Source organism: Salmo salar, chromosome 08, assembly GCF_965601325.2.
Source record: "Salmo salar chromosome 08, fSalSal1, whole genome shotgun sequence".
Lineage (NCBI taxonomy): Eukaryota > Metazoa > Chordata > Actinopteri > Salmoniformes > Salmonidae > Salmo > Salmo salar.
The window spans coordinates 12,723,280-12,743,620 of NC_138298.1; the positions used below are offsets into that span (position 1 = coordinate 12,723,280).

The 20,341-nt window shown below is 42.0% G+C and overlaps 1 protein-coding gene across 3 annotated transcripts in view; it reads right to left on the reverse strand.

The window, feature by feature from the left end:
* LOC106610027 (sodium/hydrogen exchanger 9B2) overlaps positions 1–15,734 on the reverse strand; it is a 29,517-nt gene extending 13,783 nt beyond the window's left edge. Inside the window, exons 1-5 of one of the 3 annotated variants that reach the window (XM_082978380.1) lie at positions 15,256–15,734; positions 14,951–15,154; positions 3,762–4,029; positions 1,767–1,965; positions 1,005–1,175 (exon numbers count right to left, since the gene is read on the reverse strand). In XM_082978380.1, coding sequence (XP_082834506.1) covers positions 1,005–1,175; positions 1,767–1,965; positions 3,762–3,863 — 472 coding nt within the window. In that variant the 5' untranslated portion in view covers positions 3,864–4,029; positions 14,951–15,154; positions 15,256–15,734. Of the gene's footprint in view, positions 1–1,004; positions 1,176–1,766; positions 1,966–3,761; positions 9,852–14,950; positions 15,155–15,255 lie in introns of those variants that run through there. The other 2 variants (XM_082978378.1, XM_082978379.1) reach the window with 2 other exon arrangements.
* Positions 15,735–20,341: the final 4,607 nt, after the last annotated feature.

Below are 20,341 nucleotides of genomic sequence, written 5' to 3' on the forward strand. Positions count from 1 at the left end.
GCGTCCCCAGGCAACGCAGGCCCCAACATTTTTTTATTTAGTTCAAACAATAAAACGGGGACATTGAACTGGGGATGCAGCATCTCTGGGTTCACAAAAAGAAAATCAGGGGTTGGAGAGACATTAAATATCAAAGATCTATATCCAACAAACAGGACTTAACTTCTGAACTATGGGAGTGGGCTCTGTCGGATAGACACTACGCTAATGATCAACGTTTAGAAATGAAAGACCCACCACAAATACTTCTTTATTATCTACAATCTCCTTTCTGGACTGTTGAAAGTGAGGAGTAGGCTGTGAACCCGAACATCTGACTTCTACCTTCTTGCGGGCTGAATGAGTGTCCACTGTCTTATTAACGGGGTCTGTGCAAACTACAGGACTTTTCAGGTGGTTACCAGCATCAAGAGAGACTTTGGTCAAAGCTCAACCAAGTATTGTTTATTGAGAAATGAAAATACATTTTTCATTCACTTCCTAAGTCAACAAGGGTGTTAATTTGGTTAGAAATGGGATGAGGTGTGATATGAACTCACTTCACTGTCTAGGTATGGTAGTAACACATGTATGATGTACTACACATGATGTACTACACATGAAGTAGCAGTGTTGGCAAAGCCAGACAGAATAATAAGGGGACTGTTTGACCATCCGTATATAGTAAAGAGTAGTAGTGAGGGGACAAGCAAGTGCATGCAGGCTAAATATAGTGAGTGGGTGTGTTTAATCATAATGTGTGCTTATTATAGTAAGTAGGTGTATTCTATCTACTATATCAGCAGATATATATTACCAGCAGCCAGGATGATGGCGTCTCTGACTGTTACTAAGGAGCATGTAGGGCACTCAACACCCTGAAGGCATTTTTTTTCTCATTCTCAACAAGTCAAATGAAGTAAAGGTTACAGAAAATAACTTGTTGTATGCTGCACATACACAGACAAGACAGACCCCATCACCTACACACACACACACTCACTCTCTCCATTCGCATTACCTACCCAGGAGCGGGGGAAAGGGAGGCAGTTTGGGAAGCCTTATGAGGCCCACCAGTTTTCCCCCGGTGACGGAGCAGATGAAGAGCACGGTGATGCCGAACAGGTTCCCCCCCGGCAGACACTCCTCCTCTGTGATGGACCACACCACGCCAAACAGCACTAATGCAATGAGGACTGGGAGGGAGGAGAGGTCAGAAGTCAGTACGTAGCCAGTTGGTTTTGCCTTTTACCTGCCAAATAAAATAACAGATTGCATGTGCTGTACTTGATTTGGTTTGCAAGGTACAATGGTCTCAAAGGTCTACTACTAAGCCTAAATGTTAACTTGTAACTGTCAGTATATCAGGGACAGTGGGTAGTGCTTTAGTCCATCTGTAAATCTACTCCATTTGTGCTATATAAAACGCCTCTGGGTACTGTGGCACTGTTCAACAGCGTGCGCTGGATAAAGAGAGAGATACACACACTGGTTCTACAAACCCCCCATTTTCCACTCGCCCAAGCACAGAATGCTACAAGATGCCAACTCCTGATTCCATAGCAATGACACCAAGGTAACATCTCTACGGTAGCATTAGCCCACCCTGGTGCCCAGAATTAAATAAAACAGACCACAATGGCATTATCAGCACATTGAAGCGTTATGAAGTTTCATGACATTAGGCCACTCTAGTGTTAGGCCTATATTGCATCTCTATTCTGGTGTCCATAGGGCACCAGCATAGAGACAATACTAGAGTGGCCTATATCTATGTTGGTGCCCACCCTTGGTGATGAGGGAGGCCAGGAGGCCTCGGGGCGGGCAGGGGCATGCCCGGCGGAGCCTGCCACAGCAGATGACCGGGGGGTCAGTGTTGGTGCCCGCATCCACCACCGGGTTACGGGGGATAAAGTAGGTCTCCTCCGTGACCTGGGGGGTTGGGTTCCGGCTCACCACCACCTGAATCTGGTTCACACCCAGGAACTACCGGGGGGGGGGGGGGGGAGCCATACCGGGGGGGGGGGGAGCCATGTCAGCAGCCATACTTTTTAACTTTCTTACTACAAAAATGCCATTTCAATACAAGCTTCTGAAAAAGTAACACTACTGGATATTTTTATATTATTTCAAAAAAGATTACTATCGTACTCTAACCATAGTTATAAGGTGCAATATGCAGAAATCGCTCCGCCATTTTCTGGTTACTTAAATTCAAATAGTTTATGTAACAAAACAAGCAATGTATAGTGTAGAGAATCAATGTACCATTCAAACAAAGCACTGTTAAATATATTTTCAATAACCAAAAAGATTATATTTTCAGCTGGTGTACAAAACCAAAAGTAAAAGGACGCAAAAACTAAACTTAACGGAAGCATAGAAATAGTGCACAGAGAACAGATCTTGCTTTCAATGAGAATAATTGATCTATAATTCACATTTCTATGTGAATTTGGACAGGTCGCCCAAAAAGTTGCATATTGTAGCTTTAACTTCTTGAGTTGAAATCATTGCAATCTTTCAAGAGAGTGATTGTGGTCAGGAAGTTGTTTTGGGTAGCCTAGCCTAACTCTTGAAAGTTGATAAGAATGGTACTGGAGCCAATGCTACTGGCTTTTTTGCCTCCATTTCTTTGTCACACCTACAGCATGTTAAGTGGTTCTCATTGTTGACAGAGAGGTTAGTCACACTAACAAGACACTACTGTGTTCCCAGTGTTAGGTTCTAAATAAACGGAGTAAAAACTCACGGACGACTAGCAAAGCTCAAACCAGGTTTATTCACCCACTGCGTTACACAGCAACCTATGACAAAAACACATTTACACAAGTACTGGTATTTAAACCTTCCTCCTATGCGGAGTCTCCTCCGTACACATCTGGACAGCCAATACATCTCTGTTGCTAGGCAGGAAGTTAAGTGATGTGGGTAATAAACTGTTCCTTCTCCCTTAATGTGACCTGGCCTCGGCCCCCATTCCTCACTAATCCACCCTATCAGTGACCACAATCATATGATTGCCTTTCTCTTACTTAGTAACATTCCAAGTCCCTGGCTCATATCCAACCTTAATTGACCCCACCATATACATTCCTCCTACAGATAACCATTAACTTCTGGTGTAGCAAGTATTTCAAATTAAAACCCAACAACTGAAACCAGACTGTGGCCCTTCTCCTTTCCATAGGATACCTGATGTCTAACAATAACATGCTCTGCACTCCCCTCTCTCCCTCAGTACCATGAACAAGGACATTTCATACTTCAAGTTTAGAAGTCAGAACCCATCACCAGTAAATAATAGTTTTCATGCTTATCATAAAGAGTAGATGTTGTGGCACAATGATGTTGTGGCACAATGTTGTGGCACAATGTGAACAGTCAGTGCCATGAACAAGGCTTTTGATCCAACTTACAGAAATACCACACTCTGTGGAAAAAGAAGCTGGCAAAAATCATGAGCAAATCTCCTTGTAGGGTACATCAAGGTGTTTCAAATGCCCTAACAAAAAGTCAGCAATGATGATTTTACTTTTGTTTTCAAGTAAATATTTGACCCCATAAATGCATAGTGCCAAATAAGAGTGCACAGTACACTGCCAATAACACATTTAATCTAATGCCCTCAAAACTGATTCTAGATCAATATGTTTGGAATTGTCTACTATTATGCCGAAGCTTTCGGTCAGCCAATTCTCATAGCTTCAGCGACTCAGCATCATTAAATTATGTAAAGGCTATCTATTAACATTTTGGCTAAAGCACTAGATATACTATACCTCTGCATGGTTCGTTACTGACGAGGCTCCAGGACTGTGTTCTAGGTCCAGCAAGGGAGAAGGTGTAGGCGGCTTCGACTTGGGCTGGTCGTCCTCCATCATGGCATCTAATACAGTTCACTTTCTCCTCCTCACTTCTTCTCGAACCTCACAGCAAACCTGTTGAGGGGTTGGGTGGGCCATCGGTGCACTGCTGCTCTGCTCTTTTCCTGTTGTATCCTAAGGTCTGACTCTGTCTAGCACTAGCTCCCATTCAGTGAGTCGTCACCTGTTTATCAGTCAAAGGCAGTGACAGTGAGTGTTTGCTTGGTGGAACTGGCCAGAGGCATCTGAGGCAAACATGACTGTAGAGATATGAGGTGGAAACAAGCCAAGTGCAAGAGCAATCAAAGCTGAAGGTAAACAGTACTGTAAAACAGTTTTCAATGTTCAGCATTCTGCTACCAGTATGGAATGAGACTGGGAGTAAGGGTATCAATGCATGAATGCAGAATTTCCTCTTCTTTAACTTCATATAGAAATCATACTAAATTGATGTTATTAGCGACATTGCCAACACTCTCCTTATATAATGGCATTTCACATACAGCAGTGTCCATTTTATCTGAGACAAGCTCAGGTTGGATTGCTTTATTTAAACACATTCCAGCCACAGTTATGCTAGTAAAGTCCTAGTGTATAAAAATAAATTGTGACAGCTGTGATGGTAACAGTCAGTTTCGGTACAATTTTATAAATGCGAACAGAACGTTGGTTTGTTCAACATGGTGGGATCTTTTTGTGTCTGTAAAATGTTTTATGCGCGAAATGACGGTGGTTACACCTTTATGCACAAATATTGGTACAGTATAATAACCATCATATCGGCGTTAGCTTGGGAGTCGTGATGATATGGTGTGTGGTCCTCCCACTACAACTTGGGAAACCATTGTGTTTATTAGGCTACAGATTAAATAAATGATGGTGAACTTCACAGGATGGTGACAGTGCACCGTGATGAGCTTGATACCGCTTTCCAGTAAATAGGGTATTATTTTGGTGACATGATAATTGGTGTTTGACTGCCGTTTGACAAATAAAAATATTCCTCGCTCTTCCATAATAATCTCATCATGTAGACTAGCGTACCCGCACGTAAAATTTCCTTTCATAGGATAACCAGAGCCAAAGTCATTATCCATCGGGGGATTGGTTGAGCCTTACTTGAAGGCGTGACATCACTTCGAGCCTTTACCAAAACAATGGCAGGCAATCTCTCTCCCCTCGGACCTAAAACTTCGTAACAAGTGACAACTCTAAAACCAGCAGTAACGACCAACTTCAATGACAGTTCTTAAAATTAAAAATATCTAATATTCCAGCACCACAATAATACTGTCGCAGAGGAGGGCTTGTTAGCTAGCTACAGGGTTTGAGTCACCTCAGTCGTTTTATTATAAAACAGCTCAGCTAGCAACGCTAGCGAAACTGTGTCTAGACTCAGGAGCTCATGGGCACATACTAGACATGTCACATAGGTGTCAGGAGCCAGCTGGTTGGATATGATTCCACCATGGGCAACAGCGACTGGCTACTAGTTCGTTTTCAACAAAATATGTTCAACTCATAGCTACTTAGTTCATCCAGTGACAACCGCATTTAGAAGGATAGCTACTGTCTCACACTGGCCAGGCAGAAGCCATCTCGATAGTTAACAGCTAGCTAATCGTGGACGCCAAAAGAAGACGCTAGCTAGACTCAGAAACTCACAACCTACAATAGCCAACTGGTTAGACATGATAACAACATGGGCAACAATAACTGCCGAATAGTTTGTTTTCAGACAAATATGTTCAACTCAGTTAGTTTAGTCACTGACCACTGCATTTAGGAGTCTAACTAAATTCACTCGCTCACTCACTGGCCAGAAAGTAGCCACTACTAGCCAACTAATCGTGGATTTCCTATAGATGGGTTAAGCCAGGTGGACACTACACGACTTTCAAAATCCTAACATCGCTGAGCCTTTCACATTAAACTACCACCTTTCCTGAAGTTAATTTTATTTTTGTGTTGCAAACGTAGTGGTGAGCACACTGAACGATGTGCCACAGATGGTCACACACTTCAAGATTCTTCGCGAGGATTCTCAATACCAATCGGTCTCGTGAAAATGTGATTAGATTTAACGTAGATACGAGCTGAGGCTCAGAGCAGCATCATAAACATTCAGTCAGACACTCACCATACAGAGTTGAACTATCTAGCCAACATTTTGAATTGAATAACATTGCTTGTGAACTTCAGAGCTGTAGCAATTTGACACTTTAGCAAAGGCAAGTACAAATGCATAATAGTAGTAGTTATCACTCCTGCACGAGATGAGTCATCGTCTCACTGGCTTCTTCTCTGTCGAGCTCTCATTGGCCATTGCTGATCACTTTTCTCAACATGTCGTTGCACATCTCACACTACAAGAGCATTGCAGATTGTGTTGATAAAAATCAAACATGTTTGAAAATATCAGGACGTCTGGACTACTCAAAGACCAGATTGGTAGCCCTCAGCTTGCGTCTCTTGACCCGCTCACATTAAAACGAGCGTCGGTGACGGCCGTGCGCCCCGAGTGGGCAACGACATGGGGATTTTGTCTCCGATCTCCAAAACTTGTCTGGGACAGCTAAATCGTGTGGTTTACACCCGGCGTTAGCAGACAACGTCAGCTGCCATGGGGCAGAAGTCAACCTGTTGTTGTGATTCTGGATGGCCAGATTGCTAGAAAGAATTACCAGAACCTGCCATGTGGGGAATCGTAAGTGGCTCGTTTCATCTCGTTATTGATACCATGTCTTGTTTTTAGGTGTTGTGACTGATTTCATTTTGCTACCCGCACTGTATCTGCAAACTGTTGTGTAGAGCGCACGTGTCATGACCAGAGTGGGCATATTTGCTATTTAATGCAACAGTTTGTGACAAAATTATTGGTAGAGTTTATAATGTGATGGAAGCACATTGAACTTAAGATTTTGAATTGTTACCTGAGAACTTAAGTGAAAAAGTATACCTAACAAAAAAATAAAACACAACATAAAACTATTTCAATGATTTTACTGAGTTATAGTTCATATTGGTGAAAACGGCATTTTTCGGCAGGACAGAGCAGCTACATCTGGTAAGATGAGGGGCGGGGGTGTGTGTCTATTTGTCAATAACTGCTGGTGCGCGATGTCTAATATTAAAGAAGTCTCAAGCTATTGGTCGCCTGAGGTAGATTACCTCATGATAAGCTGTAGATAACCATCTTCCAAGAGAGTTCTCATCTATATTAGTCGTAGCTGTCCATTTACCACCATAAACCAATGCTTGCACTAAGACCGCACTCAACCAGCTGTATAAGGCCATAAGCAAACAGGAAAATGCTCATCCAGAAGTGGCTGGGAACTTTAATGCTGGCAATCTTAAATCCATTTTACCTCATTTCTACCAGCATGTCACATGTGCAACCAGAATGAAAAAAAACTCTAGACCACCTTTACTCCACACACAGAGACGCATACAAAGCTCCCCCTTGCCCTCCATTTGGGAAATCTGACCATAATTCTATCCTCCTGATTCCTGCTTACAAGCAAAAACTAAAGCAGGTAGTACCAGTGACTCTCTCAATACAGAAGTGTTCGGATGAAGCTGTTTTGCTAGCAGACTGGAATATGTTCCAGGATTCATCCAACGGCATTGAGGAGTATACCACCTCAGTCACCGGTTTCATCAATAAGTGCATCGACGACGTCGTCCCCACAGTGGTTGTACGTACATATCCCAACCAGAAGCCGTGGATTACAGGCAACAACCGCACCGAGCTAATGGCTACAGCTTCCGCTTTCAACGAGCTGGACACTAATCCGGACGCTTATAAGAAATCCTGCTATGCCCACAGACAAACCATCAAACAGGCAAAGCATCAATACAGGACTAAGACTGAATCCTACTACACTGGCTCTGACGCTTGTCGGATGTGGCAGGGCTTGAAAACTATTACGGACAACAAAAAGGGAAACCCAGCCATGAGCGGCCCAGTGACGCGAGCCTTCCAGACGAGCTAAATGCCTTTTATGCTCTCTTTAAGACAAGAAACACTGAAGCATGCATGAGAGCACCAGCTGTTCCGGACGACTGTATGATCACGCTCTCCATAGCCAATGTGAGAAAGAAATAAACAGGTCAACATTCACAAATGCGTGGGACCAGACAGATCACCAGGACGTGTACTCAAAGCAAGCGCGGACCAACTGGCAAGTGCTTTCACTGACATTGTCAACCTCTCCCTGTCTGAGTTTGTAATACCAACATGTTTCAAACAGACCACCATACTCCCTGTGCCCAAGATAGCGAAGGTAACCTGCCTAAATGATTACCGCCCTGTAGCACTTACGTCTGTAGCCATGAAGTGCTTTGAAAGGCTGGTCATGGCTCACATCAACACCATCAAGCCAGAAACCCACTCCAATTCGCATACTGCCCCAACAGATCCACAGACTACGCAATCTCAATCGCACTCCACACTGCCCTCTCTCACCTGGACAAAAGGAACACCTATGTAAGAATGCTGTTCATTGAACGCTGAGCTGTAGTCAACACCATAGTGCCCACAAAGCTCATCACTAAGCTAAGGACCATGGGACTAAACACCTCCCTCTGCAACTGACGGCCGTCCCCAGGTGGTAAGGGTAGGCAACAACACATTCGCCACACTGATCCTCAACACTGGGGCCTCTCAGGGGTGCGTGCTTAGTCCCCTCCTGTACTCCCTGTTCACTTACGACTGCGTGGCAAAGCACGACTCCAACATCATTAAGTTTGCTGACAACAACAGTGGTAGGCCTGATCAACGGCAATGACGAGACAGCCTATAGGGAGTATGTCAGATAATAACCTCTCCCTCAATGTGAGAAAGACAATGGAGATGATTGTGGACTACAGGAAAAGGCTGGCCAAACAGGCCCCCATTAACATCGACGGGGCTATAGTGGAGCGGGTTAAGAGCTTCAAGTTCCTTGGCGTCCACATCACCAACTAACTAACAGGTCCAAGCACACCAACACAGTCGTGAAGAGGGCACAACAAAACCTATTCCCACTCAGGAGACTGAACAGATTTGACATGGATCCCCAGATATTCAGCGGTACCATCGAGAGCATCCTGACCAGTTGCATTACCGCCTGGTATGGCAACTGCTCAGCATCTGACTGGAAGGCACTACAGAGGGTAGTGCGTACGGCCCAATACATCACTGGGGCCAAGCTTCCTCCCATCCAGGACCTCTATACCAGGCAGTGTCAGAGGATGGCCCAAAAAATTGTCAAAGACTCCTGCCACCCTAAGTCAGACTGTTCTCTCTGCTACCGCACGGCAACTGGTACCGGAGCGCCAAATCTAGGACCAAAAGGCTCCTTAACCTGTTATGGCTAGGGGGCAGTATTTTCACGGCTGGATAAAAAAACGTACCCGATTTAATCTGGTTACTACTCCTGCCCAGTAACTAGAATATGCATATAATTATTGGCTTTGGATAGAAAACAATTCAAAGTTTCTAAAACTGTTTGAATGGTGTCGTGAGTATAACAGAACTCAAATGGCAGGTCAAAATCTGAGAGATTCCTTTACAGGAAGTGGCCTGTCTGACCATTTCTTGAACTTCTTCGCCATCTCTATCTTTTACAAAGGATCTCTGCTCTAACGTGACACTTCCTACGTCTTCCATGGGCGCTCAGAGCCCGGGAAAAACCTTGAATGTCGTCATCCCAGCCCCAGGCTGAAACACATTATCGCCTTTCTCAAGTGGCCGATCAAGGGACTGTGGGCTTAGGCTCGTGCCCTGGTTGCCACCGTCTTTGTGATTTTTCCTCTGTTTGCCGAAAAGGAGATTCCCGGTCAGAATATTATCGCTTTTTTACGAGATAAATTGCATAAAAATTGATTTTAAACAGCGGTTGACATGCTTCGAAGTACGGTAATGGAATATTTAGAATTTTTTTGTCACGAATTGCGCCATGCGCGCGACCCTGATTTACCATTTCGGATAGTTTCTGGAACGCACGAACAAAACGCCGCTATTCGGATATAACGATGGATTATTTGGGACCAAACCAACATTTGTTATTGAAGTAGCAGTCCTGGGAGTGCATTCTGACGAAGACAACAAATGTAATAACATTTTTGTTATAGTAAATCTGATTTTGGTGAAGGCTAAACTTGCCGGGTGTCTAAATAGCTAGCCCGTGATGGCTGGGCTATGTACTTAGAATATTGCAAAATGTGCTTTCACCGAAAAGCTATTTTAAAATCGGACATATCGAGTGCATAGAGGAGTTCTTTATCTATAATTCTTAAAATAATTGTTTTGCTTTTTGTGAACGTTTATCGTGAGTAATTTAATAAATTGTTAGTAAATTCCCCGGAAGTTTGCGGGGGGGTATGCTAGTTCTGAACGTCACATGCTAATGTAAAAAGCTGTTTTTTGATATAAATATGAACTTGATTGAACAAAACATGCATGTATTGTATAACATAATGTCCTAGGTGTGTCATCTGATGAAGATCATCAAAGGTTAGTGCTGCATTTAGCTGTCTTCTGGGTTTTTGTGACATTATATGCTAGCTTGAAAAATGGGTGTCTGATTATTTCTGGCTGGGTACTCTGCTGACATAATCTAATGTTTTGCTTTCGCTGTACAGCCTTTTTGAAATCGGACAGTGTGGTTAGATAAAGGAGAGTCTTGTCTTTAAAATGCTGTGAAATAGTCATATGTTTGAAAAATTGAAGTTTTTGTATTTTTGAGGAATTTGTAATTCGCGCAACGCCTATCATTGGATATTGGAGCAGGTGTTCCGCTAGCGGAACGTCTAGATGTAAGAGGTTAACAGTTTCTACCTCGCAGCCAGAAGACTCCTGAACAACTACACAAATCAAATGGCCACCCGGACTATTTACATTGAACCCCCCTTTTTGTTTTTACACTGCTGCTACTCGGTGTTTATGAAAAGTTTTACCATGGTACCGGTACCCCCTGTATATAGCCTCGTTATTGTTATGTTAATTTATTTATTGTGTGTTACCTTTTGATAGATTTTTGATCATTTAAAATTTTTACTTTAGTTTATTTAGTAAATATTTTCTTAACTTTATTTCTTGAACTTTGTTGGTTAAGGGCTTGTAAGTAAGCATTTCACAGTAAGGATAACATACACCTGTCGTATTCGGCGCATGTGACTAACATTTCATTTGATCAGTCAATTGAAATAAATAAATTAGGCCCTAATCTTTGGATTTCACATGACTGGGAATACAGATTGCATCTGTCGGTCACAGATACATAAAAAAAAAAAAGAAGGGAATAGATCAGAAAACCAGCCAGTATCTGGTGTAAACACTATTTGCCTCATGTAGCGTGACATCTCCTTCACATAAAGCTGATCAGGCTGTTGACTGTGGCCTGTGGAATGTTCGCACAGCCATTGAAGAGAAGTGGGACAAGTTTCTGGATATTGGCGGGAATTGGAACACTGTCGTACACGTCGATCCAGAACATCCCAAACATGCTCAATGGGTGACATGTCTGGTGAGTGTGCAGGCCATGGAAGAACTGGGACATTTTCAGCTTCCAGGAATTGTGTACAAATCCTTGCGACATGGGGCCGTGCATTTTGTAAAAATTTGCAAAAAAAACGAATTCTGTTTTCGCTTTGTCATTATGGGGTATTTTGTGTAGATAGATGAGGAAAATGTATTTAATCCATTTTAGAATAAGGCTGTAACGTAACAAAATGTGGAAAAATGGAAGGGGTCTGAACACTTTCCGAATGCACTGTAGGCTTTGTGCGCATGGAACATTTCTGGGATCTTTTATTTCAGTTCATGAAACGTGTTGCATTTACAATTTTGTTCAGTGTAAATTGTGTGCACTATGGTTATCATGCACTGTTTTCAGTTTGGTGGAAACACACCACTGGTGGGAAAATGTGCATATTTTGGAATTTTTGCATGAAAATCTGTTGCTAATTGGATGGAAACTTATCCCACACGTATTATTACCGACATGTAAACCTAATAACAACGTAGACTAATCCACGACCTAGCTGCATAGGGGCACAAGTCACATGCTAATGGACAGTTCCAAAATGCTCACACTCATTTGCCAGGTACGGCTGTATTTCAAATATGAAGACCTGGGTAGCCCTTTTTGCTAGCTGTCCTGATGTATATGAATACATGGCAGGAGTTAAGATATGAATATGTATAGCTAGCTCCCACAGCCATTCCAAGCTAGCTTGCTATATTGAACTAAAATATAAAATATGCAACAATTTCAAAGATTTGACTGAGTTACAGTTCATCGATTTAAATTGACTAATTTCATTCTAAGCCCTAATATCTATGGCTTAATTACAGACAGAAATAATCCTCAGCACCCACAGGCGAAGAAGCCAGATGTGGAGTTCCTGGGCTGGCGTGGTTACATGTGTTTTGCGGTTGTGAGGCCGGTTGGACCTACTGCCAAATTATCTAAAGCGACATTGGAGGCAGCTTATGGTAGAGAAACGAATATTAAATTATCTGGCAAAAGCTCTGGTGGACATTCCTGCAGTCAGCATGTGTAACCGATGTGAAATGGCTAGTTAGTTAGCGGTGGTGCGTGCTAATAGTGTTTCAATCAGTGACGTCACTCGCTCTGAGACTTGAAGTAGGGTTTCCCCTTGCGTTGCAAGGGCTGCGGCTTTTGTGGCGCGATGGGTAACGATGCTTCGGTGGGTGTCAGTTGTTGATGTGTGCAAGGGTCCCTGGTTCGAGCCCGGGTTGGGGCGAAGAGAGGGACAGAACCTACACTGTTACACATGCCAATTGCACACTCCCTCAACTTGACATCTGTGGCATTGTGTTGTGTGACAAAACTGCATATTTTAGAGAGTGGCCTTTTATTGTCCCCAGCACAAGGTGCACCTGTGTAATGATGAATGTTTAATCAGCTTCTTGACATGCCACAAATTTGTACACACCATTGAGAAATAAGCTGTGTGTGTATGGGACATTTCTGGGATCTTTTATTTCAGCTCATGAAACATGGGACCAAAACTTTACAAGTTGTGTTTATATTTTTGTTCAGTATAAACTTCAATAAATGTTTCACTAGTCACTTTAAACAATGCTACTTTTAATGTTTACATATCTTACATTATTCATATCACATGTATATACTGTATTTTATACCATCTACTGCAACTTGCCTATGCCCATCCATATACTTACATGTACATATTCTCATTCACCCCTTTAGATTTGTGTGTATTAGGTAGTTGTTGGGGAATTGTTAGATTACTTGTTAGATATTACTGCACTGTTGGAATTAGAAGCACAAGCATTTCGCTACACTTGCATTAACATCTGCTAACCATGTTTATGTGACCAATATAATTTGATTTTGATTTGATTCTATAACATTAGCTTATACGAGTTACCTTGTCTGACCTCATTGAGTATGGTTACATTTACACAATTATTGTGGATTGTCAGATTAATATAATAGTACGTTTACATGCTTTTCAAAAATAATGACTTCCCTAATAACCCTGTTTACATAGACACATTTGAAATATGGCTACCTGATGGGACTTATATAAATGCAGAACATCGGCAAACAAAATAAAAGTCCTACCAAAGCGACCATGTTATTTTTGCATAGCCTATTTGATTCGGAGTTCGGACATATAAAAAGTTTGTTATGTGACAAATACTTTATAAATGCATACTTTGATTTTTTTCTGCGCTCGTACATGTCATGTTATATTAACACTAACAATGCGATATTCAACAGATTATGGCATTAGTCATGTAAACACCTTACTTTACTCATCTTAAATCGGCGTAACGTCCAAATCGAAGTAAACACACACCGATTAAAAACACTGGGATTTCTGAGCAAACTTTGGAATTATTAGGACATAACTCATTTCGGACTAGTAACCTTAAGGTTGATAGATCGAATCCCTGAGATGACAATGTAAAAATATTTCGTTCTGCCCGTGAGCAAGGTAGTAAACCTACTGTTCCTAGGCCGTCATTGTAAATAAGAATTTGTTCTTAACTAAAAATTATTCGGCGTTCCAGCACTGTATTTGACTTGCGCATGTACCAGCACCGGTAGCCCGAGCAAACTGAAAGCATGCATATTAGAAATCGTTTTCACAAACTGTATAATGTCTTAACTCAGAATCAAAAAGGTTTCGCAAAATTAACATGGTCGCTGTGATAAGCGATTTCTACATGTATTTCTCCCGAGTGGAGCAGCGGTCTAAGGCACTGCATCTCAGTGTTAGAGGCGTCACTACATACCCTGGTTCGATTGCAGGCTGTATCACAACCGGTTGTGTTTGGAGTATCATAGGGCGGCGCACAATTGGCCCAGCGTCGTCCGGGTTAGGCCGGGGTAGACCGCTGCGTCACTCGGGAGCCCCCAAACTGTTCTTAACTGACTTGCCTAGTTAAATAAAGGTTAAATAAATAAAACGTCCCCCGTGATTTCAGGTGTCGATGTAAACTGAATAATAAGGGTAGTCATTGTTCTTGCAAAGCATGTCAACCTTTTAAAATAACTAATACTGTCTATCCACAATAATCCTATGGTTGTGTGCATGTAACCGTGCTCAAGTCTCGCACGTCAAAGCTGCAAAGTTACTTAAAAACACACATTACTGCAAACGAGCCATTAGGCTACTGAAAATGATAACCAACATGACCTGCAACGTTGTTTATGCCAGTAAACTACGTTGACCGACGTTAGTTAATCCAATTTTGAAGAGGCAGACACTAATCAATGCTAGGTTTAGCTCGACACCATATGGCACATTTTAGAACCTAGCTACTTTAGCAAGCTAACATTAATCGCAAGCCTGTGTCATATGGTTCGCGCATTCGCAACAAGCTAGCTTCATTATCGTATCTTTACATTAACATTATTCATATCGACGGTCTTTTAAAATTTTTATTTATTCCTGTAGAATGTGAAACATAGCTACCTAACACTATGCCGAGCTATTATTCCGCCACAGCTGAACGGATTTACCGCGCGCAAACTTTTACAAAATAGCTACAACTGACTTACTATACATGTTTTATAAAATCACACCATAAAGTAGTCTGGACAACGACTGTTACTCACCTCAAAAACTCAATAACTGCCATGCCCACTGATGAACTGTCCGTGTGCCTGCTAGCTAGAAGGATGAGTGATGTCCACTCCTGCACGGAGCTGCGACAGTACGTGATTATGATGGGCAGGAGGGATGACAAGACCCCGGCCAATTGGCCCAGCGTCATCCGGGTTTGGCCGTCATTGTAAATAACAATTTGTTCTTAAAACTGCCTAGTTAAAAAAAAAAAAAAAAAAAAGTTCCCTTTTGAATTTCAAAAATATTTATATAAACCTAACACGGAAGCTAGTAAAACTGTTGCAATTATACTTACGTCGCTGTTTACTCCTAGCTTTTTCGCCGGTTGACTGACGTTCGTTGGCTTGCTAGAGAGAGAAATTCATCTCGGATCTAATTCGCTAGTTTTAGATTTGGTGCGTAACTACTTCCAGTCTTTGTCGATCCTGTGCAGACAACCCTTCCAAATGGCCCTATGGCTACATCTACTTGGTTGAATCTCCAGGTTTACACAGGTACTACACATAACTAGTTAAAAACACACAAGTGTTAGCTAACGATGTACAGTGAATGAAGTGCTTCGAACACACAAATGCATCGAGTAACGTTAATAACCGGAGTCCACAGCTTTCCAACTTTACGGTGTATAGTATGAAAACATGAGGTTCATCTAACCTGGTCCTTGGCCAGTTGATGAAACTTAATGTGGTGGTTTTCTCCTGCTATAGTTCAAACAAAACGCTACGCAGCATCTTTTAGCTATAACAACTGGGTTCGTTAGCTAGCTGAAGAAATGCCACGTTCACGTGCTGTTCGGGACTAAGCAACTCGGACATGTTTTTCTTCTGTGGATTTTATGGCGGACTACAACCCAAAAATGTGTATTGCCGCCACCAACTGGAAGTTTTTTTTAAAATAAATCCATAAATAATAGTGAAACTAACTTAATCCACCCTAATAAAAATAGTACGTTGCCAAAACAAACAAAACTCCCACTTCTTCCTTCTTTTAATTCTCCATATCGCCCTTCTCAGGCTCTAGGTCTTAGAGCCTGAGAGGGTGGTACGACTTGTGCCAATATTCCATGTAACTCCTTCGCTGAGAAATCTTTCAGCCCCAAGAACCGCTCCGCTGCATCCACTATGATTTCTATCTTCCTGGACGTTCTCTCCACCAGTTTGGATAACAGCCTTCACTTTACCCAGCACTTTCTCCACCAGTTTGGATAACTCAAATGGTTTCTTCAAGATTGGTACTCTGCTCAGCTTCTCCTCATTAACAAACCATACTCCTACTAGATACGAAGGGTCATTCTCATCACTATACTATTTTGCTCAGTTTTCCATTATTTTGGGCAATACTCCAATTCTCCTTGATTCTACCGCCATTGAATTCAGAATCCACTTCATCATCCTCTTCTGCCATCTTTCATCCAAAAACATCCATTGGAATCTGTTCTTTGACTGATAATCGTGATGTACACTACAGTTCAAAAGTTTGGGGTCACTTAGAAATGTCCTTGTTTTTTAAAGAAAAGCACTTTTTTTGTCCATTAAAATAACATCAAATTGATCAGAAATACAGTGTAGACATTGTTAATGTTGTAAATGACTATTGTAGCTGGAAACGGCAGATTTTTCATGGAATATCTACATAGGCGTACAGAGGCCCATTATCAGCAACCATCACTACTGTGTTCCAATGGCACGTTGTGTAAGATAATCCAAGATGATCATTTTAAAAGGCTAATTGATCATTAGAAAACGCTTTTGCACTTATGTTAGCACAGCTGAAAACGGTTGTTCTGCTTAAAGAAGCAATACAACTGGCCTTCTTTAGACTAGTTGAGTATCTGGAGCATCAGCATTTGTGGGTTCGTTACAGGCTCAAAATGGCCAGAAACAAAGCACTTTCTTCTTAAAGTCGTCAGTCTATTCTTGTTCTGAGAAATGAAGGCTATTCCATGTGAGAAATTGCCAAGAAACTGAAGATCTCATATAACGCTGTGTACTACTCCGTTCACAGAACAGCGCAAACTGTCTCTAACCGGAATAGAAAGAGGAGTGGGAGGCCCCGGTGCACAACTGAACAAGAGGACAAGTACATTAGAGTGTCTAGTTTGAGAAACAGACGCCTCACAAGTCCTCAACTGACAGCTTCATTAAATAGTACCCGCAAAACACCAGTCTCAATGTCAAGAGTGAAGAGGCGACTCCGGGATGCTGGCCTTCTAGGTAGAGTTGCAAGGAAAAAGCTATATCTCAGACCGGACAATAAAAATAAAAGATTAAGATGGGCAAAAGAACACAGACACTGGACAGAGGAACTCTGCCTAGAAGGCCAGTATCGCGGAGTCGCCTCTTCACTGTTGACGTTGAGACTGGTGTTTTGTAGGTACTGTTTACTGAAGCTGGCAGTTGAGGACTTGTGAGGCGTCTGTGCCATATCCAGCTACAATAGTCATTTACAACATTAACAATGTGTATACTGTATTTCTGATCAATTTGATGTTATTTTAATGGAGCTTTTCTTTAAAAAACAAGGACGTTTCTAAGTGACCCCAAACTTTTGAACGGTAGTGTACATTCCATGCGACAGTGTACATTCCATGCGACAGTCTATCTGTTCATGCTAACATTTTTACGTTTAGAATCGGTGTTTTTAGGGATGTAGTTTGTTGATTAAGACGACCAACCAAGCATATCCCAAATGTTTATAGAATGATAAAAAAAATAATACAGCCATTGTCGGGTTATGAGTAAAGTATGCAATTTAATATGGGTATAAAGGGAGTACCGTATGGCTGTACCCTAATCAGGGGTGTGGTCACGTTAAACCATGCCTCGTCGTGTGTATTTATCTATAAGTGTGATCGCCGTTTTCAAAGTAACAACTGTGCGACTAACGTACCTGACCATGAGGGAGTTCGATTAATCTCGCACGGGGGCCCGTGTAGGCATGTTTTGCACTGACTGAAAGTTGACTGCATTTGGTTTGGAACCCGGCTGCCTCCCGGGCGTGAAAGTCGATTGTGACTCAAAACAAAAGTGACTTAAGTAAGCATGTGTAGTAATTAAGATTCAGTGTTTTCCCATGCAAAAGTGCTTGCTTTTGATTTTTTTTAAAACAAAAAAACATTTTATCTGCCTTCCCAATTAAAACTATACTGAACAAAAACATAAACGCAACATGTAAAGGGTTGGTCCCATGTTTCATGAGCTGAAATAAAAGATCCCAGACATTTTCCATACACACAAAAAGCTTATTTCTCTCGAATGTTGTGCACAAATTAGTCTACATCCCTGTTAGTGAGCATTTCTCCGTTGCCAAGGTAATCCATTCAACCAGTGGTGGATTTAGGCATAGGCGACATGGGCAGCCGCCTAGTGCGGCATCTTGCTGGGGGCGGCACGGGGCGCCCACACTTGTTATTTGTTTTAAGTAACAAATAAAAAAATCAGAATGGTGACATTTGCGCGATCGGTTTTCTATCGCTCATTTGCACGTCACGTCAGTGATATCATGTCACCGTGTGGGACTGTGGGTCAATTAACCTTGTCGGAGTGGGCGCCCTGATTCTAGTTTGTGAGCTAGGGGGGTGGGCTGAAGGAGGGGTTCGCCCAGGGAGCCATACAAGCTACAACCGCCACTGCATCACCCTAACGTATGGCATATCAACAACCTGTTGCCAATGAATTTAATGTTCATTTCTCTACCATAAACCGCTTCCAACGTCGTTTTAAAGAATTTGGCAGTACGTCCAACCGGCCTCACAGCCGTAGACCACGTGTAATCACACAGCCCAGGACCTCCACATCTGGCTACTCTTTTACTCCAGGACTTGGGGAGGTTGAGGCAAAAAAGATGGTAACTGTTGTCCACTAGTTTTCCAATTGTAAAAAAACAAACAATTGTATTATTTATTTCTATCCTATATCGAATTGATATGCCTGGTTTCTATCAGTTATTATTAATAGAAATACACCTGTGTCATGTAGGTAATTAGTCCAGACAACTTAAAGAGAATGGTTATTGTAAGTAAACATGTTATATGTATTTCTAAAAGAAAGGATTGATCTGCAAATAAGCATAACCCTATGGTCAATAAAGACAATGTCATATCTCAAATCAAATCACATTTTATTGATTGCATGCACATATTTAGCAGATGTTATTGCGAGTGTAGCGAAATGCTTGTGTTCCTAGTTCCAACCCTGCAGTAATATCTAACAATTCACAACAATACACACAAATCCAAAAGTACAAGAATGGAATGAAGAAATATATAATATTAGGATGAGCAACTTTGGAGTCTGGAATATAAATACAGTACACATGTGTGATGGGATGTATGGACATTATGGACAGTATGTGGATAGAATATTTAGAATATTTAGTATATCTGTAGAATACTGATGAATTCTGACTCTAAACTTTAAATATTGTTAATTATCAGGTATCCTATTGAAACATCGAGTTCCATAGTCTGGTTTCTGCACCAGAAGTTAATGGTTATCTGTAGGGGGAATGTATATGTTGGAGGCAATTAAGCTTGGAATGTATTGAGTAAAGGAAAGGCAATCACATGTTTACAGGCACTGATAAGGGTGGAGAGATGTGGTTTAATGAGGAAGCGGGCCGAGGTCAGGTCAGGTCAGGTCAGGAGAAGGAACAGTTTATTGCCTGCATCACTTAACTTCCTGCCTAGCAATGAAGACGTAATGTTTAGAGAGAAGGAGGAGACTCCACCGAAATTGGGGTATATATATACTACCACTGGTAGAAATATGTATTTGTCTTATGCTGCTGTATGACCCAGTGGATGAATTAACTTGGTTTGAGCTTTATTAAGCGTCTGTGAGTTTTACTCTGTTTATTTAGAATCTAACAATACGTAGGATAGAATAGTATACATACTGCAATAGTTTAATAGAATGGCCTTGACTAGAAAACAGTACATACATATGAAATGAGTAAAACAGCATGTAAACATTATTAAAGTGACCAGTGTTCAATGCCTATGTACATAGGGCAGCAGACTCTAAGGTGCATGGTAGAGTAACCGGTGGTAGTCGGCTAGTGACAGTGACTAAGTTCAGGGCAGGGTACTGGGTGGAGGCTGGCTAGTGATGGCTTTTTAACAGTCTGATGGTCTTGAGATAGAAGCTGTTTTTCAGTCTCTCGGTCCCAGCTTTGATGCACCTGTACTGACCTAACCTTCTGGATGATAGCCGGGTGAACAGGCCGTGCCTCGGGTGGTTGATGTCCTTGATGATCTTTTAATCCTCCCTGTGACATCGGGTGCTGTGGATGTCTTGGAGGGCCGGCAGTGTGCCCCCGGTGATGAGTTGGGCAGACCGCACCACCCTCTGGAGAGCCCTGCGGTTTTTATGTACAGTAGC